The 23613-nt window shown below is 38.1% G+C and overlaps 1 protein-coding gene across 2 annotated transcripts in view; it reads left to right on the plus strand.

Moving 5' to 3' along the window:
- PRKCE (protein kinase C epsilon) overlaps positions 1 to 23613 on the plus strand; it is a 285523-nt gene that overhangs the window by 159866 nt on the left and 102044 nt on the right. For both annotated transcript variants that reach the window (XM_005483088.3, XM_005483089.3), the window contains exons 3-6: positions 16408 to 16567; positions 17739 to 17773; positions 19236 to 19321; positions 21023 to 21155. In XM_005483088.3, coding sequence (XP_005483145.1) covers positions 16408 to 16567; positions 17739 to 17773; positions 19236 to 19321; positions 21023 to 21155 — 414 coding nt within the window. The remainder of the gene's footprint in view (positions 1 to 16407; positions 16568 to 17738; positions 17774 to 19235; positions 19322 to 21022; positions 21156 to 23613) is intronic.

Here is a 23613-nt window from a genome sequence, read left to right on the forward strand (position 1 = left end):
TATTTATGAGATTTCTGATGGTAAAAATCTCTTTAGTGTGTGGGATAATCTCTTTCTTAGGATGTTTCTGTCTCCTTCTCAGGAAGAAAGTGCATTTTTTCTGAATTAAAATGGTTATTTTAATTCATGACTGCTGTGATGTGTCATGGAGAGTCAAGTTAGAAGCTCCAGCCATAGAACAGGCAAAATTGTTTGAATTTTGTTTTTGGTTTATTTTTTTAAAGGAGCTTCTCTCTAGAGGTTCTCTTTCTAAAGACAACCAGTGCTAAAAGGATTTTCTCGAGGAACTTCTTACACCTTCTTAGGTACTTCACACTGAGAGAAAGTGAGTAGGAAATCAAAATCTCTTTGAAACCAACTTGGAAATGCTGCCATATGTCTTATTCTTGAGATTATGCAGGGTTGTTTTTAAAAAAAAAAAAAAAGAAAGAAATTCAGTCTCCAGCTTTCAACTGTGACATCCTTCAACCAGACAGTTCTGGGATCTGTTAAATGAAATCTCCATCCACCACACTTTGCAACTTGTGAATTGATAGATGATACAGCTTCCTGGGGTGGTATTTAAGTTTACCATGGGAACAGCTAAATCAGAGACAGCAGCAATAAGAAGGCACTGAATATATTTTTTCAGCTTACAGCCAGCTGACTTTCACATTCTTATTCAGCAACCTGATAAGGCTACGTTAAAATGAATTATGTAGTGTTTGAATGTGAGCAGAGGTGCTGGCAAAGCAAGGAGGACAGAAAGGTTTTAGGATGATGGGCTATGACCTGAATTTTGAAGGAAAGGTTTTTTTAAGTGTCTGCCATCTCTTGACTTGTTAACAAACAAAACAATAAATGGAATGAAGTTCTAGAGGTTATTTTTTTTACAATTGCTAGAACATTTTGTATCTTTCCAGTTTGGACACGGACAATTAAAGTTTCTTTTTTTATCTCTACTGTAAGTAAACTGAGCCAATTTCTCCTGGATTTTATGTGTCTCTGTTCTTTGGCAGGAGTGTAGAGCTGTAACCAAAGATAGATCTTATCCTCCTGTGGCGATGCATTTAAAGCATTAAGTTGTACAAATAGTTGTCCTTTGTGCTGCAGGCAGTCTCCTTGCCATCCTCTTGGCTCTCCACAGATTTTGGTTGGACCCAATCCTCCTTGTGCTGTGCACAGATTTCTAGATGAGTTTTGTGCTGTCAGTGTTAGGAGAATTTACCTGATACCTTAGAATATCCACTGGTAGTGCCACTGGTGTGAAGACAGGGTCAGTGCTAAATGGAAAACAGATCCAGCACTGGAATAATAAGAGAAAAATTAAGTTTAAAATCATTCCAAGAGTTGTTTTGTCTCTGTTTTCATTGCGTGATTTACTTTCTGGAGTAGGGAGAAAGTTCTTTGGATCCTGAAGTATTTTACTTGATCTTTGTTCTGAAGAAGAAAAGAAAATAATTCAGAGCCCTTTTTTTGTGGCCTTTTTTTTTTAGTTCTGTTTTCTCTCTCAGAAACAGATATACAGCCTAGATTTTAGCAAGCATTTTTCTTGAAAGACTCACAGTTTTAAGAGATGTTAGAAGCAGATTTTCTCCTGCTCACATTTATTCTTATATGAAGTCTTCGCATATGTTTTGGAAGTCAACCTTCAGTGGGTGCTGAGGGCATTTGTTAGTACTGAACTGCTTTCTGTTTTAGGAAGTAGCAAAAGGTGACTTGTGGAAGGAGAAGACCTATAAAAGCTGACTTTCTGTACCTGTTCTTCTGCATAAATATAGCTTAAATTAGCTTTAACTATCATGAATCTAAAGACACAACATCTGTGTTGGGTTTTTTAAGTTAGTTGTTTCAGTGAATTTGATTGACATTATCTTTGGGAAAACCTTAGCAATCTAACATATTTTCTTTCATCATGATAATATCCAACCTCTTGGAGCAGTGTAAGACAGGTATCTAGATCCCTGTGGAAAAGGCATGGCCCTTGAGTGCTTTTCTGTAGCTAACTCTGTACATGTATATCTGCTAGTTCTTATCTATGAGCTTTCTCTAGTAACGAGAGTTAACTTTTCTGTACAGCAAATTAGTAGAAAGGAAATTAATTGATGAACAATAATTCTGAACTCAGATTGCCCTTGGAGTTTGGGTCATTGACAGATGTGAGCTGCATTGCTCACAGTTTGTCCTACAGGGAGGAAAAGGAGCACTGTGTGATGTGCTCTCTTTCATCAGCCCTATGTTCCCTTTTCTTGCACGTCCTATTTTCTCTGAGTTTTCTTTCTCCAAAGTGAGGGGTTTAAAGCTCTGGATGGTTTGGATTCCATTTTGGTCTCTCTTTTTTTTCCCTCTCAATTCCTATGCTAAGTCACCTCATCATCCAACATCCCACTCTTCACACTTGCCAGCTGCTTCCATCAGTAAGTTTTTAAGCATTCCTGAATTTTACATCAATTTTAGAGAACTATGAAAAACAAAATACATCTCAATCAACACATCTGTTGCCTCTTTGAAGGCTCTTTGCCAATTCTTTTCCTCTGTGAGTGTACTTTTTATTTGAGGCATAATCTGCCATAGGTCAGGTAAAACAGCTCAAGTCCCATTAGATTCCTTCAAGCAGATGATGCTTCAACATTTTTCTGAAATTCTGACTCAGTTAGAAATTAGGTGGCCAGTTAAGCATGTTTTCACACACCAGAGGAACTTTGCGTTTCATGTGAAAGTTTGAGCCACACGCTCACCAAATCACTGAAAATAAGAAAGACACCAATGGAGAATAAGGGCTAAATGAACTTTGGAGCTAGGATGTTTGGAATCTAAAGAAAAAAAGCAAAAGTCAGAAATAAGTACACTTTTAGAACTTGGCTCAAACAGAGTCTTGTCTTTTACCCATTTATGTGTCTTAAGACACAAAGTTAATCCAGCTGTAGTGGGTTGACCCCACACAAAGTCTCTCTGCCGTTCCCCTCTGCAACAGGACAGGGGAGAAGAGTACTACCAAAGGCTCATGGATTGAGATAAGGACAGGAAGACTCATTTGGGAGAGTGTTTTCAGGGCAAAACATACTTAACTTGGGGAAATTAATTAAGTTTATTGCCAATCAAATTAGAGAAGATTCATGAGAAATAAAAACGGATCTTGAAACACCTTCCCCTCACTCCTCCTGTTTTGCCAGGCTCAACTTCTTAAAACCCAAATCCTTTACATGTCCTCCAGTGGCACAGCAGGACAGGCAATGGGGGTTTCATCAGTTCATCACACATTTTCTCTTGGCCTCTTTCCTACTCAGGGGGAGGGCTCCTCACACTCTTCTAGTGGTTCAGTGTGGGGCCTCTCTCATGGGAGACAGACCATGAGGAACTTGCCCAACAGGAATTCTTCACAAACTGCTTCAGCATGCGTCCCTCCCTGCCAGCAAACCTGCTTCAGCATGCACTTCCCTTGCCATGGGTCTCCACATCCTACTGGGGTCCGGCTCATGCACAGGCTTCTTATGGGCTCACAGCCTCCTTTAGGCATCCCCCTGCTCCAGTGTGGGGCTGTCCATAGGCTGCAGGTGGATCTGAGCTGCACTGTGAGCCTCCATGGGCTCCAGGGAAATGGGCTCTCTCTCCATGGTCTTCGCCATGGGCTGCAGGGGAGTCTTTGCTGTGGCACCTCAAGCACCTCCTTCCCTTCCTTCTTCACTGAACTTGCTGTCTGCAGTGCTGTTTCTCCCACATATTCTTACTTCTTTCTCTGCTGTCTCGGGGCCTCTAGCTGGTCAGAGTAACCCCAAGAAACATTAAAAACTCTCTTTTCCCAGCCCAGTGCTCGATGGAGTCAGAGCTCTTCATTTCTCGGTCTCAAGGTTGTTTATCTATAAAATTCTTTCTCCTGTCCTGCTGAGGTCCTCTCAGCAAGACAGTCAGAGGCATTCTCTCCTTCCCCGGGCGGTGTTATCTTTTTATACTAAAAACTACGTGTACAATATTTACAGTTACTTTCCAATACCTATCACCTATGTTAGACAGTGAGCTTCTACTCTAAACCAATCCAAAAGTGCCAACATCACAGCAGAGGATGGAGGCCAAGAAGGAGAAAGGCTGCACATGCCCAGATTCCTCCATCTTGCCCCCTGAACCCCCATTCTAAATACCCCAAAAAATCTATTTTTCACCCTGTGATAAATTCACTATCATTCTACATAAACTTTCGTGGCTTGTAATTCTTCATGTAAGGTTGGTAATTGTTTTTTCCAAGGGCTGAATCAAAGGCACAGGGATCTTGGGCTCTGTGCCAAGCTCTCTGAGCCCCCATGACAGGGTCTTGTGTCCTCCATGGCAGCCAGAGGAATTCCCTGGGTTTCCACATCTGCCTGCTGTTGCGTAGTGGAGGTTTTTCTCTGCTTCTTAAATACTTGAAGCCAGAGGTGCTACCACTGCTGCTGATGGGCTCAGCCTCACCTAGCATGGGTCCATCATGAACCCAGCTGGCATTTGGATATATGGGAAGCTTCTAGCAGGTTCTCACAGCAGCTGCCTCTGTAGTTTATCACCACCATCACCACCAAAGCCTGCCATGTTAACCCCATACTGATTTGTATTCATGTATCCAGGATAGAGAGACAGGCACAATTTTCCATAGTATATTTTGGGGTAGGGTATGCACTTGCATCACATTTTTCCCGTGTTCCTCCAAAACCTGAGGGCTAGATATGTGTTGCTTAATTTAGCAAGAGCTGGGGTTCTCATATGATGTGTATTTCAGCAAGCACACTGTACAAAACCTCAAATGCTGCAAAATTTTGCTGGGAATCCCGAGAACCTTGAGAGAGATCCCTTTACTGCTCTTTTGCACAAAGACCTGCAAGAAATCAGCATTATATTTATAGGTAGCAGTCTGATATTGCAAATCAGAGGACATGATGGACCTGGTAGGAACTGCATAGTAGGACCCCAATTCCTTTAAGAATGCATTAAGACTCTGATCTTCCCTCATTCCTCTATTTTTTATTGTTGTATAGTATTCTGTATATTGAAAAATTTACAGAAATATTCTGTATATTGAAGAAAATGAGAAAGCAAATGACAAAGACATTAAAGCTTTTCTTGCTTAATCTTGTCACTGAGAAATGCTTCTTCTGCCAGTAATAGGTTATGAGGAGACAGCATGACAGGAGCAAGGTGTTGTCTCCTTGTTCCTGTCATGTGTCAATCGCCTCCCCAGTAAAAACCTATATAATACATTCAGGTTCTACTGACAACACACAGACTCATCATGTGCAATTCCCTCATGGTGCTGTGTCCATAAGCCTGGCAAGGAGAAAGAACATCCTGTTTAGCTCATGTGTCCATTTTTACCATGCATTAGTTGCAGAGGATTAACATCATGCAGGGCAGGTAAATAGTGCTTTAAATACTGGAAAATTTCCATTGCAATCCATGGCAGAGTGAATATGCTTTTTTTTTATAGCCACATCCAGAAATGCTTTGTTGGACTGGAGTGTGAAAGTAGTATGCTGATAATAAATCATATTGAATACTTCAGGATTTATGTAAGATATTCATTGCTGTCTTCTGTGTGGAAATTTGTAGTAATGTATGTAATGTTGAAGGACAGAGATGTGAGAGTTGCCTTAACAGCGCTGCTTGTGAGTCAGAGATGTTCTTAATTAAGCTTCTGTTGTGTGCTTGGGGGGATATTAGAATAAGGAAAATTCCTCCCACATTTGCAAGAAAGACAGTGGAAAGAGGAAAGGAGTTCTTTTGCTGCTGAGTTTTGTCTCTTGCAATTGATTGCAAGAATTGCCCACTTAGGAAATGGGCAAGATGAGTCTGTTGGTAGAGGAGGACAAGATTGTCATAACATAGTCCTTACTAATAGATAAACTAGAAAGAGCCATGTTGGAAAACTGGTTTAAGTGCGTTATGGGTTGTATATTGGGGCAAAAATGGAAAAAAAATTTGTCAGATGTCTTTTTTTTTTTTTTTTGTGATAGCTACATTGGAGAACAGGCCTTTTCAGGCACAGCACTAATATCTTCCATTTGTTTTGTTCTGTTCAGTAAAGTTGTGAAAAATCAAATCCAGTGGCTTGATTGCCTTGTTTTAATATGTCATACTGCTTGGGGTCAAATCCTCTTTTGTTTATTAGATATATAACTAAACACATCAGTGGGTTTATCTGCTTGAAGGTACAGTTACTTTCTGTCTTATTACTTTAGTACTGTTGGAAGGGGGGAGTAATGTCCAAATTTTGAAGTCTTTATTTTAATTAGTTGAAGAATAGCATTAGCATTACCTGAAAGTATAAGGAAAAAAAATCTGCATAAATAAAATATATTATATCACTGCTGTTCTCCCTGTCCTTGAAGCTTCCTCTGGCTTTCATTAACATTTTTTGAGCAAAGTAATGAGGATTCTGTGCTTTTTACTTTATACCAAAATCTGTATATTGAAGGGATTCTTCCTGCTTGGGAAAAGGAAGCTGCATTGCAATCTTCTCTGGCTGTCTCAGTAATTGCATAGGCATCGGGGGAGGTTCTCTGAACCACAGTCAGTTCGTCAGTTCTGCAGTGGGCTCCCCCTGCCCTGTGAAGGATAAAAGCAAATAGTTAGTACTTTATTGAGAAACAAATAAAAAAAATAAAAGCAAAACCACTTCTCTAATTGTGGGTGAGATTTCACTGCCACTGTGAAGTACTTTGAATCTGTGTAATTTAATCTCTGTAATCAGCAGGCCTGAGCTTGCTGAGGGTACAACCTTTATAAAACCATGTTTTCAAAGCCGTCTTCTCTGACCTATGTAGGTTATGCCCCAGAGAACCTTAATGTGGTTATATGGAATTTTGATACAGAAATTTTAAGTACAAGGATGCTTTGTTACACGCATTTCAAAGCTTGGATAGAAACAAGTTATTGCTATCAGGATGGGGATCTGGAAATGGAATCAGCAAGGCAACTTTGAGATTTAGTGGCCTAAGGCAGTAAGTGTTTTTCATTCCCTTTTTTGCCTTCAGATGCCATGACTTTTCTGTAGCTAGCATGTGACTGGGATATCTGCAGGGTCCTGTGTAGTGCAAAGCAGTTTCTGTCTTGCTGTGGCCTGAGAATCATACAGAATTCTTGCAGCCCTCTTTTCTGTGAGATCTTGCTGTGTCTCTGGCCTTTTGCATGGTATCCACAGGATAATGGCTGCCTTGCTACAGATAGTTCAGTAGGTTCTGTGCTGGCCAAAACTTACTTTTCAAGGTGCCATCACTCATCCAGCATAACTTATTGCAAATGGCTTGAGGTTGAATATTAGAAAAACAGTCTGCCTGCCAGAGTAGTGAAACAAGATACGCGAGTGTGTTGTGGAATTTCCCTCACTGGAGATTTTTGAGAACCATCAAAAAAATGAAAGCTGAGGATGCCTGAAGTGCATGGGACACTTCCCTACTGCAGGAGACTGAGCTCAGGAATCTCCTAGGAGCCTTCTGCTTGGTCTTCTGTTGTTCTATGAGAAAGGACCAAAGCTAGAGTTGAAAAAATATTTAAGAAACAATTTCTGAAAGGCTAGAATCCCAGACATACAAGGTTCTGTTTCATCATAATGTATGCAGCTTTTGCAAGAATTAGAGACTGCTGAACTTCTCTAATCTATCACAAACATCCGCTTAAAATAGCATCATTTGGGATCTGACTGGTTTAATAGTTACCTCTGGGAAAAGAGCTTTGTCCTGAGGTTTTTACAATGCTTGTTTTCCTTCTTCACATCCCAAGGCTGTTTCCTTTCCAGGAAGCTGACGAAAGCCAGCAGCTCAGGTGTTGACCCTGCAGAGGGGTCATTTGACCCTGCAGATCCTTCCATAGCCTGGAGCTCTGTTCAAAGAAGCACGGCTGTGTGCTGCTGGGGAAGTTCACCTCCCACCACAGCCCTGCCTTGCATGGTTTGTGTCCCCCTCCTCGTGTCCCAGAGGACAAAGCACAGCCAGGGTGAGCGTGTGTCACCGGAGCAGCGGCCACCACCACTGCCACCACAAGGGCTGGGTGCAGTCAAATTGTAGGATGAGTTTGTGGGCTTGCAGCAGTGACAGCACAGAGGTCAAGTCCCAAGGATACCTCATCTTATGATAATAATAACACTAAACTTACAATAATAATCAAATACATTATATATATATATATATATAGTTTCTTCATTTAGAGGATTTTCTGCTTTTTTACTTCTAGTAAGTAGCTGACTTAATACGAGATATTTCATTTTGTTAGTCTGTCAGGTGCTTAACACTAACAATGCTAATGCCAGGCTGCTAATACTGCTCATTGCTAACACTGTAACAACATGATCTGACTCTTACTGACACAAACTAATTTAATTTTCTGCCTGCACGTTTATCAAGTCAAGTTACGGCACAAAAATTGTTCTATGTTTTGTAAATTATTACTTTGCTAGTTGGAACATGAATAGACACATTAAATTTCATGGAGCGAGCTTTTTCTCATGAATAGTAACTTTAGTGTTTGCCATATGTAGAATGCATTTCCAGTTCTCTAATTTCAATTGCAGATTTGTTGACATAAGGGCATTGTGTTTAGAGTGAGGCTGTTTGTTCCTCCTGAAAAATAAGACTGAAAGACTAAAACAACATTAGTTAGCATTGTTTTTTGGTCCTGTTGCCTGTGACATCTCCTTTACAACTGAAAAAACAATAATGTCTGGGTTGTGGAAAAGGTTTTGCAGTTGAAACTTCCAACTTTTTTATTTTAAAAACCTTGAGATGAAATTCTCTTTTCAGAAAACCTGCCACATAGTGATAATTTCTGTGTGGTATTTCTACTGATATAACTTCCTTTGCCAAATAAATTGTAATATGAAAATTGTAGTTACAAGTTGTTACATTGTTTCAGGAATACAATTTTTCTTTAAATGATTAATGTTACCAATAAAGAAATTGAGGGGAAGTAGGAGGGATTCATGTCTGATTTGCTTGCTTTGTGGATCTGACAGCTGTTAAAGTACAGAAATTGCTATATCCACCCTCCAAAATGAGGTCAGTACCCCATCATCTGTGTGAGCTCCCAGGAATCTAAAAAACAGACTGCATATTTTCATCCATAAATACAAATATAAATATATACCACTGGACCAGTGATCCAGTTCCTATAAAACAGAATTCTGTTTGTTAAATATTTGATTTATTAAACCATGCTGTATGGTCACTGAAGATGACCATGTGTAATTCCATGTTAATACCTTAAGCTTGTGTAAATTGTCACTAATTCTGTGGGCATTGTGGAGATCAAGTGCAGAAACTTGAGGGCTTATCTTGAAGACTTTGTTAAGAAAAGTCTCTGAGTCATTTAAAGGAACATTTTGTCTGAGCAAGTATGGAACCCAATCCCTTCTCACCCCAGGCTCTGCTGTAGCCAAGCGGATGGGCTGCAGCTGGGCAGAACTGGGGGCTCATCCCTTCTCTTCAAGGACCTCACTCCTCGTTTTGAACACTTGGTCCAAATTATTGCCAGCCACCAAGGCTGGGACATTTCTGAAAACTAAATTGTACTTCTGTGTATGCTGAAATTGCAATTGGACTATCACTATCTCTTTAGTGTTTCTGGGCATTAAGTCCTCCTTTATTAAGTGTATTGAATATGGAAGTATTTCTGTTGGAAAGCTGTGGGGAGTTATTGTTGTCCCTTCAGCTTTGAGTGAGTTTATGAATGTGCTCCTGATAATAATTAAGTATGTAGAAAAACTTCGAATCATGTGTAAGTATTCATTGGATAGCTTTATATTTGGGTGTTTTGGTTTGGGCTTTTTTTTTTAAAAAAGGAAAGTAACAGAAGCCCTCAAACAGAAATATGTGCCTGCGACACCCCAAATCAACTCTGTGCACATCTCAAGGGAAATTTTAAAATACATATAGGCAGAATCTCTCTTTTAGACAAGAATTTATTCATTTGAAGGTAAGCATGTGTTTGAAGGCAGATACATTTGAGCCTCAGCCCATGCTACAAAGCCACCCACCATCTTTGGGATGATACACTTTGAATTTATTCTTCAGTGCATTTAGTAAATAGCTGGTGTTAGCAGACATGTCTAGACACATATCTCTTTTAAAACTCATCCATTCTGTGAGCATTTTTTTCATTTCTTTAGTAACACTCAGCATCTTTGTTTTTGTTAACAATACAGTGTTACTGAAGGATCTGATTCTCCTATCAAATCAAAAATTTCCTGTCAGATCTCCTAAATAAAGCAGATTTGAGATACAGTAGGAAAACCTGTATGCTTGTTCTTTGTTTAAGAAGTAATTTGGAAACATAATTCTAGAAGAAGACATAGAAAAAATTCATGCTCTTTCTATGACTGTGGTAAACTATTTACATAATTTCTGTGCTCATCAGTAACAGCTTTATGATATCATATTATAGCACTTACCTTACTTTTTTTTTCTCTAAAATGTATGGAATTAGTTTGTTGCATGTGTTACTACTAAACAAGACTTTGCCAAAAGAAAGGATATAGAAATGTAAATATATGGGGGTGTTTAGCTTTTTGTTCATGGTGGATTTTTGTTGTTTTGGGTTGGTTTGGTTTTTTTCCCCTTTAAAATAGATTAAATTCTTAAGTGCAAAATCCTGTAATAATTTCTGCCTGGAGAAATCTTAATGCCAGTATATATGCTTCTACTGTACAGCCCAGAATAGAGTTTAGGAATAATCCTTTGAGACCTTATTTTGATGCATAATGATCTGGTTACACTCCATTCTGAACCCTGAGAAGTCCTGGACATTGTTTCTGCTGCTTCTCACTTTCCAAGATATTTTTAGACAAATTACCTCTCCCACTTCAATCAATACCCTTCCTCTGTTTAGACATTATGTAGTGCTAAAATAAAAGCTCTATTTCAGTACATATATACTGGTTAAAGTGATCAGGCTAAAATATGATACAAAAGCAGGTTTCAGCAATGAAACCTCAGTACAACCATTGTTCCTTTGCATTTGTTTTTCATTTAGGGTCAGTTGTAATTATTAAAGGTTGATGTTAAACCAGCTAGCTCTCTGGATGGTGCTTGTAAGGTAGGGGTGACAGCAACGTGACACCCAGGAGATGGCCAGGGTGAAAAGCCCCTTGTGCCAGAAGTGCCATGAGGGGTCAGGGTGCTCTTGCAAGGATTTACCTGGCACCATCACCAGTTTCTGTGTTACTGGCATACATGGCCCATGCTCTGGCTTTGATAGGGCAGAAGCCATTTCACTAAAGTTTAATTGGTTTTTTCCCTTCCCCAAACACTGACAGTTTGGTAAGAATCACCTCCAAACTGAGGGAAGGGATCAGCATTGCTCTCATTTAGAAGTCAGCATCGTCAGCAATAAGAAATGCTGGATACCCCCTCTATTTGTGTGTAAGCTCTCTCGCTCTTTTTCTGCCTTATTTTTTGCATTTTTTTGGTTGTTGTCAGAATTGTGTAAGTACTCAGAACATTGAAGATAAGACATGGCTATGGAGGATAATCTTGTTGCAGTTAGTGCTCCACATTGAGCCCTTCTCATTTATGCTGAACCTGTTTTAGTATGAAACAAGACCTGACATGGTTGAGCCTTTGATATTTGGTGTGCAGGTTTTACTCCCCCAGTCTTGTTTCCTTTGAAGATTGCTGAGTGTTATGCAGTACTTTCCTTTCTTTTAAATTTTAAGAAATTACTTTTAAGTTGTGACTTACAATTCATGCTTAATGGATACTACACAATGAACAGCATTAAATGTAGTTCAGACAGCTCGTTTAAGCCTCCATTTTGCAGGTATTTATGAGTTTTGTGCAATTTTTCATGCCAGATATTTCTGACTTTTATAACACTTCCCTTAGAGCTTGGATTTAAGCATGCAAGTCTTTAGAGTCTTTAAAACTGTAGGCATTATGTATGTATGTACATATGAGTATATAAAAGCAATTATATGCTGTTGTTTTTCAAATAACTCAAGAGTTACTCTTGGCTACAGTAAAAAGAAGTAGTGGCATTACTGGCTATGGTTTTGAAATAAAATTAGTTTTAAATTTGCCAGTTCTCAAGTACCATCGTATGAAGCCTAAACTCAATGTGCTCCACCAACAGCATTCTCCATGAACACTTGGAAATTGTTGTCATTTCTTACTCCATCTTTTGAAAATAAAATGTAAGAAATGCATTTAAAAAGGATAAACTGAATAGTACAAAAGACAGAAGGACTCAAAACCAAAACAGGGAACATAACGTACGTTACATAAGAAACAGCCTTTACTGAGGAAATTATAAGCCTCTGTGACTATTTAGTAGAAATACCATGAGAAGAAATTGTTTCTATTGAAACTTGCTAGTATTCTGACTATGAGAAATTCACTTAATTTTAACTGCTTTGCTAAGAATAGAAATGCCATGCACAGTATGCAGTATGCTAACGGTATTTTATAGAACCTAATACATACCTCTGTAAGATTTAAAAAATATATTTTAAAGGCCAATTTTGTTTGGGATGCTAGTATTTTCAAAAGAATACATTAAAAACACTAGTTGTTGATATCACACAGATGTTGGGGCTTTTCCTAAATATTCCCTGCTTTCTGCTAGCATTTACTAATCTTTGCTTTCCTGCTTGTAAATGATGAGAGATATTTGGAGAGAGCAGTGTAGCTCTGTTCTAAAGTAGGTGTCTTCAGACAGATAAATTAACATCTCTAGTATGAGTGTTCAGTATGAGATAAATGGATTTTAATTTAAATACAGACTATTGTAAGTTCTGCTAGAAATAAGTGGTTCACAACCCTGGATATGAACCAGCACAGATGTGATCATCTGCTTCTGAGTCACCTGGGACAGTTCCTGCCTGATTTTATGCCTGTGGCCCAAAACAGCAGTGTGAATCACAGGACTGTTCAGGTTGGAAAATACCTTTGAGGTCATCAAGTCTGCCTGTTAACCCAGCCCCTCATGCTCAGCACTAAACCATGTACTTAGTGCCATATGCACAGGTTTTTTGAATGCTTCCAGGAATGGTGACTCCACCACACCATGGGTTGCCTGTGCCAATGCCTGACCACCTTTTCAGTAAAAAGTTTTCCCTAAAATCCAGTCTTACACAAGATGTGGCAGGGTTTTGCTTCGGGACTGTGGGAAAGCATTGCTTATATGTTTATATAGGGTCACAGTGAATAAGTGACTGAACTTAATGTTAACTTGAAGTTATTGTTAAGCTTGTGGATGAGCTAATTTCTCCAGTGACTTCATCTGCTGTGATGAAAGGCTCATGTCCAGTCATCCAGTGGTCAGTCAGGCACTGTAATGTCAGATGCTTGTTTAGCCTGGAGGAAAGGAGCCTGAGAGGAGAGCTTCCTGTTCTCTAGGACGGTGGAGTGATGTGGGAGTTGGTCTCTTCTCCCAAATAACAACTGGTAGAAGAGGAAATGCTATCAAGTTGTGCCAGGGCAGGTCTAGATTGTAAACATTTCTTAACAAATTGTGTCGTAGTGCGTTAGAACAGGCTGCCTGGGGAAGTCACCCTCCTTGGAGATATTTAAAAGATGTGTAGATGTAGCAATTAGGGACATGGTTTAGTGATGGCCTTGGCAGTGCTGGGTTAGTGGTTGAACCAAGAGATCTTAGAGGTCTTTTCCAGTCTTAATGATTCCATGATTCTGTGATTCTGCCGTGCTCCAGGCCCTCTAAATGAGTCCTGCTGCTGACTGCCAAGGTGGGGATTGCACTCGGGGTGCAATGAGAGGTGAGGTGTTGGCAGAGCCAATGCTCTCCAACATGCGGCTCCTCTGGGCACTTCCACTCTAAAGCAGGGCACGGATTTGGCCAAGATTTGGCATGGATTTGGCCAAGTGCTGGTCTTCAGTGACAAAAGGGGAATAGCAGACTGACACAGAGACTGTTTGAGGGCAACTGGCTAATGGACCTCCAGCATTATCCAAGATAGACCAAGAAAACTACATTTTCTAACTACAGGTACAGGATCCTTCTCACACACAGTGATGCTGTTTGTGTAGAAGTTATTTTTGATAAGCGAGGCCTGATATTTAATCTGATGCTTTCAGATGCATTGCTTATATCTGTTTTCAAGTCAGTGCATTTCTGAAAAGGATACTGTTTCATTATATTATTTAAACTGTAAGTATTAGAAGAAAAAAATGTAATTTCATTAAAGAATTAAATATAGAATTGAAACTAATGCAGTGAAAGTAGGTTTAAAACTTTGTTAGTAGATACAAAGCAAACAAACAAAAAACCCCCAGTGTCATGATACTGCTTTTATGTAGTCAAAGCAAGAGGAGGATTTTACATGCTCTGTAAAATTACACGTGCTTTATCTGTGAAGAATTGCACTTAAGATGAAAAAATGAGAAAAACAGCACTGTAGACTGAATATCATATCAAATGTGTATTATGCTCTGTCAGAACATCTTGTTCATTACCTGTAAGCACAAAACTTTTTGGGAAACCTTTCCAGAAGAGTTGGATTTCTGGGGAGAAACCTTTCCAGAGGAGTTGGACTTTACCTTTCTCACATCCAGGTTGTGCATACTGTAGCAAAGTCTACAATCTGGATGATAACCAAAGGAGCAGATCTGTGTTAAAACAGAATTATTTCCTATAATAGCTTTTAAAAGATTTCCTGTAGCTTTGTAAAGTCAGTAAATCATTCAAGAAGCTGAAAAAATGCATCTTTAATGGGATTTTCAACTATTTGTTACATATTCTTTGTGGAAGCCAGTCTTTCTCTTAAGGAGATGTGATATTTATTAGACATTAGAGTTTTGCTTAATCCCTAAAAATAAACAAAATTGGTAACATAAAATTAAACATAATTGGTAACTGCCTGGTATTTCTTATGTCTTTATTGAAGGGCAAGCTACAACCATTGCTTTTAGGTTGTTCTTCAGCATAAATAAAAGGGGTAGCTTTGTGTACCAGGCTGTGTTTATTTACTGAGAGCTCACTTTAGAATAGGAGTGCCACTCTGGCCATCCCACAGATGTGTCATCTTAGGGTGAAAAACAACTCTGAGTATGAAGTGTTTGTATAGCATTATTGTGTATGGAACTTAGCCTCTTCTGTGCATAAATAAATTTGCTGTTGAGGAGTCAAGGAGTTTAGCCTTTGCTCTGCAGTGAAAGACATTGGTCTCTGTTTGTTCATCTGTGCTCTGTTTTTTTCCAAAGATGTCCATCCATTGGTTTAATTTAAGTCAGTTTTGTAGAAATTCTTTAATCGATACCTTTTATATCTAAAAGGTATAAATCTGTTGGATTTATTCCAATGTTTGTAAAAGAATTTGAGACTTTTTTTACATTGAGTTGTTCTCAGACTTTGAATTTTCTATGTATTGTTATTAGGCACTATACTGTTGCTTGAACAACTCAATCACATATAGAAAAGCTTGCAGCAGACCAAAGTTGGTGGTTTTAGGCCATTGTAATAATTCACAGTAGCTGAAATTCAAAGAATGACAGGTTTTAACTGCAGATCAAAGTGTTATATGCACCAAAGTATTGAGTGCATGGATTCAGTTGGCAGTGGATGACTGAATATGGTCCTCTCCAAGTCTCATAGTCTAGTTTGCCAAAGCAGGAGTGGCTCAGGGAATGTCTGTAAAGTCTGTTTTTCATTAAAAATGTTCTTCATTGCTAATTCATCCTCAGCTTTTGCTTAATGCGTGCAGAATATTATGATGGTGTTAGTGATACTAAAAAAAAAACCTTAAGAAAAAGACCCACTGCACTCTGAAGATTCTTTTTCCCTAATGTTTTCACACTGAGTTATATCAAGTTCATTTTATACTTCCTCTACCATTAAATATCACGTACAATTGGAATAGGAATTGATTAAGAAGAACAACTTCTTTCCTTTGAGCATTTTGCTGAGCATGTATTAGTATCAAAGTGGGTTACTAGAGCCTGAAGCTCAGATCTCAATCAGGAATTCTAATAAGTAATCAATTCTGGATGGAATTTTTTGTTCTGCTTGATAATACATATTTTTACTCTGCTTTCTTACACTTGTATCAGCACTTTGCGAATGTACAAGGACATGGGGATGTTGGGATTGTTTTCTTCTCCTGGAGATCAAGTGAGGTGAAAGTCTGATCTCTTAGGAGAATCTAACTGTATAATTACTGTTAAGAGGTTGTCAGTGTGCTTGATAAAGTGTAGAGGACTTAATCCCAATTTAGCATGGATTTACAGATGAAGCTTTAAAAGAACTAGAAGTTCCTGTGCTAAGCAATGAAAACCTTTGCCCTCTGCTAATTGATGCTGAAAATGAATAAAAATTATGCAAAACTTAAGGAAGTTATTTTGCACTGCTGGGCATAGAGGATTATTTTTATTTTTGAAAAATACCTACCTCTGCATAGCATTTGAGTTTCCCCAGACCTGCATGTGTGGCAGCCAGTGCTGATTGTTTCTCCCTGTGTTGCAGCCCCCAAGGACAATGAAGAGCGTGTGTTCCGCGAGCGGATGCGCCCCAGGAAGCGCCAGGGTGCCGTGCGGCGCAGGGTGCACCAGGTCAATGGGCACAAGTTCATGGCCACCTACCTTAGACAGCCAACGTATTGCTCGCACTGCAGAGACTTTATATGGTATGCAGCACCTTTGGCTTTGCTTTCTTTGCAACCCTGAGTTGGGGAGCTGGCACAACTTCCTGTCTCAGGGCAGTGAAAGTGGTATACAGCTGCTTCTTTTCCTCTTTATTTTGACATTTGCCTGTCAACAGCGTTGCAGATGATAGCAGAAGGCTGTTAAACCTCCATCACAAATATCAGAATTGGTTGTATTTGGGGTTCTTCTCCTTTGAGCCACAAAGTTCCACATTTCCCTATCTAATGCACACTAAATTCTAGGTAGACAATCAATCTGTTATTATGTAAGAACGAAGTATAGATTCAGACTTAGTATTAGACCTTTACATTTTGTCACAATGATGGAATTATTTGTTACATGATTAAGAGTCACCATCTTTCTTCTAAGAAATGTAAAGCTTCTTTACATCCCACTGAAGTTAATGGAATATCAAATGGAAGAGTTGATGGAATAACTTCTAATGACACAGAGATTTTGGTGCTCAGTGTACAGGGTCTTTTTTATTACAATGTACACCAAGAACTCCCTTTTAGAAAATATTTGCGTTATTTTGAGTATTTTCAATTTTGAGATAGGGAGAAGTGGTGGAGACATTCAGTTTTCAGTTGTTTTTAAGGAACTCCTGATATTTTCCAAAGTGACCTAGAGATACTGATTTGCACAGAAGATCTGATGTGATCGACAGTAAATATTTCTTAGGAAATAAATTGTGTGTGTGTAATAAATTGGTCTTTCTCAATGTAAAATGACATGAGATGTGCATAAACTCAACTGCATTCTTCTAAAAAGTGCCTGGGGGTTGTATTTTGTGTTGGCTAAGGTGATCTCAAATAATACAGACAAATGCAATCTGTCTATTTAGAGGTCTGCTTGGTGATGATTTACCAATTTTTCCCCTTTCCATGCACCTTTTGGCTTTGTCTGTTGCACTGTAGTAAATCTGTCTGTATTTCTGACTGCCTTCATGATTTCTCATCCTTCCTGTTACCTCTCAGCACCTGAAATGTTCCTACTTGGACCTGATCTCAGTCCAGGCATGCAGTTATCAGATGATTGGTTATGAAAAGCTTTTCTTTAAACATGTGCACGTCTAGTAAAGGGAAGGAAAAGATACCTTCATTTTTAAGAATATTTCCTCTTCATTTTCTAAAATACTTTATTATTTTTCAGGGGTGTAATAGGAAAACAGGGATACCAATGTCAAGGTAAGAGAAATTCTACATAAGGACAGTTTAAATATATTTATTATGTTATATAAGTAATAAGATATTTTTATCAGGGACCATAAATGTACGATGCTAAGAATTTAGTACACGATGATCAGAGTAAGTTTGTCTCGACAAGTATACAATGTTTGCACCAAGTCACGGTAATTTTTTTCAAAATTGTTGGTCTTAAGCAATCATATATGAAGTAGGAGCTCAGCAAACAGCCCTGAACATCAGATCCCAGATATATCTTCATGTGTATCCATCTAGGGAACTATATCTGCGGATCTTGGCTTCTTCAATTTTCAAGTCTTCCATTTTAAAATTGAGAGCTCTTTATTCTGCTTAAGATGCTGTGTTTAAAAATTCCAGGTAATTGTAAAGACTGTAGTTTAAATAGATGAGATAATTATAGAGGTCATCATTAGAGAAGGTTATAGCAAAGACTGCACAAGTGCTTCATTTTCATCTCCCATTTTTCAATTCAATTTCTTGTACTCCTACTTCTTTATGCCTCTTGGGATGATATGTTAGTACTTAACTCTCATCTAACAGATAGAAACCATCAAGTTAGTGATGATTTTTCAGTTACAAAAGACTTGCTGCAATCTCATTTTAAATAAGTAAATGTCATTTTTTGATACAGCTTTACATGCTTTAATAAGAATTACTGTAATAAATCTCATAGTAAATAAGTAAATGCCATTTTTTATAGATCTTTACATGCTATAATAACAATTACTGTATTAACACACAGAGGTATCTGCAGAGGTACCTTGACTTCTGATCTAATTTTTTTTTCTTACAACAATGACCAAAATTGGAGGAAGTGAAATTTGTTACTTCATTATGATGGTTTTTACTTTGCTTAATGACCTTGAATTTTATGGTATGTTAGACCTAGTAATTGTTTATCTTATCTGTCATATCTGAAAATGTTATTAATTGATTAAGTAATCAGTATGCATATTGGCAAAACATTTTTGCGTCCTGAAACCTTTTACTGCTATCAACTTAGGATAATGCGTTACAAAAAAAAAATTCGACTTTTTTTTCTATTCTTTTGGCTTTTACAATGACTTATCTTCTTACCTGTTTTTCTTTAAAAGCTCTTTAAACAGGAATTGTTTTTGTTATTGTGTCTCATGTAATGTGGAGATCATGGACTTCATCAGATAAACAAATCATATGTAAAAATTGAGAAAAAATGTGGTTAACATTTCAGAAGTTAATTCGTAGTTTTGCAGATATTTGGCAGATATGTTTTAATTATCTTAAAATTCTTTGGTCTTTTGAAAGTCCATTAGCTTCTGTTTTTGTAAACCAACTTATTTCATAGGGCTCACCAGTCACTTGCACACTTTCAAGTCCCAGTGGTTCCAGTCTTCTGAGATCAGACTTCTGCTTTAAAATTAATCATCATGAAAACTCATTCTTTTATCTGGTTTTGTCTTTCTAGTTTGCACTTGTGTAGTTCACAAGAGATGCCATGAACTTATAATAACGAAGTGTGCTGGCTTAAAAAAACAGGAAACTCACGATGAGGTAAATGTTTATAAATTAATTTTTCTATGTAAAATTATGTCTTTGATCTATTCAAAATAATATTATCTCCTCTGTTTAATCAATAGATGCTACAGGCTTTTTTGTGCCCTTCTGGTCATTTTGTGGTACTTTGGAATGCTAGATTGCTATCAGTTTTATTTACATGGAAATTATCCTACAGAAACTTATTTCGAATTGGATTACTTTTTATAACATCTGAGCTCAAAGTTTCAGAGAGCTCTTTCCACTCCTTTTCACTTTTAACATTCTCTCTCCATTTCTGAGTTAATACAGTTCTTGTCAGTTTAATTCCGAAGCAGCAGGCTGGGATCCCTCATTCCCAGGCTGCATTTTGTGTGGCTCAGCCATGGGTGGCTGATCAGAGAGCTGGGATGCTTGGATGGGAATCTGACACCCACATAAACAACTGACCAGAATTTGCTTGCAGTCTCACCTCAACAAAGACTGCATCCAAACTGTCAAAATGTGATTATGTTTTTTTACATCGTTTCAGCCCTCAGATATAAACAGCAAATGTTTTTCTTTACACAGAAGCTTTTGGGTTGTGCTTCAACAGAAAAGCAAATGTATGCTCACTGGCCTGTTGTGTGCAGCAGCAAGGGCCTGCTGTCTTTCACCACAGGCTTAGGTGAGGTGGTCCTTGGGTGATCACAGTTCCTTGGCCACACAAAAAAACCTGCATTTCATAATTTTATTTGCTAAAAACCTACATTCATAGGATTGAAAAAGCCTGCCTTTAAGTTACAAATCAGAGTTGTATGTAACAGGGCAGTTGTAATCTACTCTTTAGACTTCAGCATGAGTTTGACTGAGACACTAACTCATGATCTTATTTTTCTGTGCAATTCACTAGCGTTGTCCTTACTGGGACCATTCTGTAATACCTGATCCATAACCAGTATTTTACATATTACCAGTATTTTACATTTTACATATTTCCAAAATGTGATCACATGCATACAATTGTGATAAAGGGCTGTGTTGGGCTAGTGCTGGTTTTGCGTAGTACTCACAGGAATATACAAAGTCTTGTGCAGGTTTATATTCCCAGGCTCCAGGCTGGTGGAGACTTGCATACTTTGCTGATGGTCTCATTGTTTAGAAGGGGTACTAGATCACTGGAGAAAAGCCAGCGGTAATAGAAAAGGGAAGGAAAAACATAGAAATAAATCTCCTGCAGTGCAATGGCCACTCTGAAAATTTATCAATGACATCCTTTAATTAGTAAATAATCATACCTTGGAATCCCTGAACACAACAGGTTGTCATTGTCATTATCATAATCCAAAGAAGAGTGGGATATGAAAAGGTAAAGCATTTATGATACATTTCTTTTTCTAGTCCTGTATTAGTTTGGCCTCGTGTTCCTAAAACAATTGGGAGTGACTTCCTTGCCTTCCACATTGAGATCTTTCCTGATAGCTATGTATTTGTTGTTCCCAAAAGTACTAGGAAGTAGACTTTAGTTTTTATCTCTTGGACAGCAGCAGCCCTTCCCCCTCTTTTCCCAGATAAAGTAGTGAAAAGAATTCTGGAGTGTGTCTAATGTGATGGTCATCATCTGGGCACAGATCTATTTCATCTCATTTGAATTCTGTTTTAAAATGCAACAAGGCCTCAGCATACACTGATTGCATAGAAATTAATTAAAATGAAATATCCTGTGCTGTCCTTTTTCAGCAAGTGGGATCCCAGCGTTTCAGTGTCAACATGCCTCACAAGTTCAGCATTCACAATTACAAAGTGCCCACCTTCTGTGACCACTGTGGTTCATTGCTCTGGGGTCTTTTGAGACAAGGTTTACAATGCAAAGGTAAGGCACCACTTCAGAGCTTTTCTTTTTCTTTGTGAGTGACTTGGAGACTTGGAAACACTTCATGTCACTATGTTAGCATGTACAGAAGTAAATAGAAAATAAGTAGTGGAGCAATGTAAGGATTTCCATTATGGTTAGAATATGGTCCTTACCCTGTTGGCAGCACCAGTCAGTAACAGATGCAGAGGTCAGACATTAAGAAACACATTTTGCACTCACTCCTTTGTAGGTTTATTGCCACTCAGGGTATTAGAAGTTAACAGAAAATGATGAGCATGACAATTTGCATATCTTCCGTTTATATGCCTTTTGTGTTTTCAGGTTTGTTAAACTTTTTAAACATCAATATTCCATCTACTTTTCCCTTTAATGCCATTTTCAAAAATTGCTGGTTTGTATTGGTTAGAGTAGGTAGAACCCGTCCTGTGTCCCCATGTCCAGAATATGAAATATTCTGATAACCAACTAAATCATCCTTTGTGATGGTCTGCTTAGCCCCTCTATTCCAGAAAATAAAGGATTCACCATGTTCTGCCACTTAAAGACTATGTACTCTGTACAGGGTCTGTATGTGAAAATAAGGCTGGAAGGTGCATTTGTGTCATTTTAGTTGTCAGAAATGTTGGATTCCATATCTCATTATTTCAAGCAGATTTACATAAGGGGTGATAAAAGAGTACAAACAATTGTAAACCAAAGTAATATTTTAGAAATGGTTTATAAAATACTTCCATTTGTAGGTGGAAGGAAATGATGTAATGAAGGAAATTATTATCCGGTTCTTAGAAAGTAGTGCCTAATAGAGTAGTGCCATTTTCATTTTGTTATGCCTTAGGAACCTATGGATAGGTCCATCTTCATAAATACAACACTCATGTACACTTCTCAACAGCAGAAGCATGGGGTCACATGTATAAATATTTTATCTATAAAACTATATCCTTTGCAGTACTTAGGGTGACACATAACTATAGGTGAAGGTCAGACCTGATGTTTCATGTCACAAGTTGCTGAGTAGCAAGGGAAAGAAGAGATTTCTTTCACAGCAAAGTTACACACAATGAGACTTCTGAAGTTCAAGGCTTCCCTTGTGGTTCCAGCCAGTGAACAGTGAGGAAGTCTTAGGCTCTAAATGCTGTTACTTTGCAGCTATTGAAGATTTTGCTCAAACGCTGTCTTAATTATGATGGGGATGCATTCAGTGAAGACTTTTCAATTAAATCTGGGCTTTTTCCGCCATTCTCTTTTTTTTTTAATCCAGAGTTATGGTATCTCTCTACCTAATCTGGACATTCATGAGTTCTCTTTCATATACTAACTCAAGTACCATACTGTTCATTTGGTCTTACCTGTTGTTTCTCACACTGTGTAGCAGATGCATAGAAACAATAGTGCAGAGAGTCTATGTTGCTTTCTCCCTGTTCATAAAATTATTGCCTATAAAAATGTAGTGTTCTCTGCATGAAAGCTAGAACTCAGAAAACATCATTTTCTCTGTGCTTGGTTTTCTCTCTTTAACAAGTGCTTCTTCAGAGGTGTACTTCCTTACCCAGTGTGGTTATTAACACCATGAGGAGCATATAACAGAGATTTATTCTTCTTCATGTTCTTTCCACTGGTTATTCCTGTGCATCTTTTTACAAAATACATACATAAAGTGGGACTGAACAAAATTTTCCTGCTATTTCAAGCAATTTGGCTCCTCAATGTCCACTTCTATTGATCCTATCTCAAACGTTTTACCTACTGCTGAGGTTTTGTCACTGAATATACATTCATTGGAAGTACCATGTTTAGCTGTTTCTTTTTGCTCTTCTTGTGAGCTAAAACATATTTTAAAAGGCAAGTCACCAGCTTTCTGAAGTGCATGGTTATGGCCAGATTCAGTGCCTTGGTATACTCTAAGTGGCAAATGTGTCTTTTTATGGGCTGTACAACGAAAGCTTTATTGATGAAAAATATAATGAAATGTAACTTTATAAATACATATTTTTATAATTTCTTTTTCTCTAAAAAGTAAAGACGTGAGAAATTTGAACAATTGAATATTAGTCTAGCATTTAATCACACTTGCAGCTGTGCTCTCTTTATGCCTTGCTCCACAAGAGGGCACTGAAGTCTCAGATAAAATGTCATCTCCTAACAAATCCGTACCCCACGAGTTTTAATGGCGCTGTGTTCTTGCCTGTGCCCCATAATCTGGAAGCAAAGTAACCTTTTTCTTCTCCTCATAATAATATAATTGTTTCAGGAGATTTAAGGAAACGAGCTTAGTAACAGGATTGCCATATAAATAAAGTAGGTGTTTAACCCTTAATTTTTATTAAAACTTAAAGTGCTGTCAGTTTTATGGCTGCCTACATTAGAAGCTAATCTACTTCAGTAAAATAGTGTAAGAAACAATAATACATAAGAATTTAATGTTGTACTTTCCATAGTGGACAGTTAAAATCCA

This window comes from Zonotrichia albicollis, chromosome 3 (genome assembly GCF_047830755.1).
Source record: "Zonotrichia albicollis isolate bZonAlb1 chromosome 3, bZonAlb1.hap1, whole genome shotgun sequence".
Lineage (NCBI taxonomy): Eukaryota > Metazoa > Chordata > Aves > Passeriformes > Passerellidae > Zonotrichia > Zonotrichia albicollis.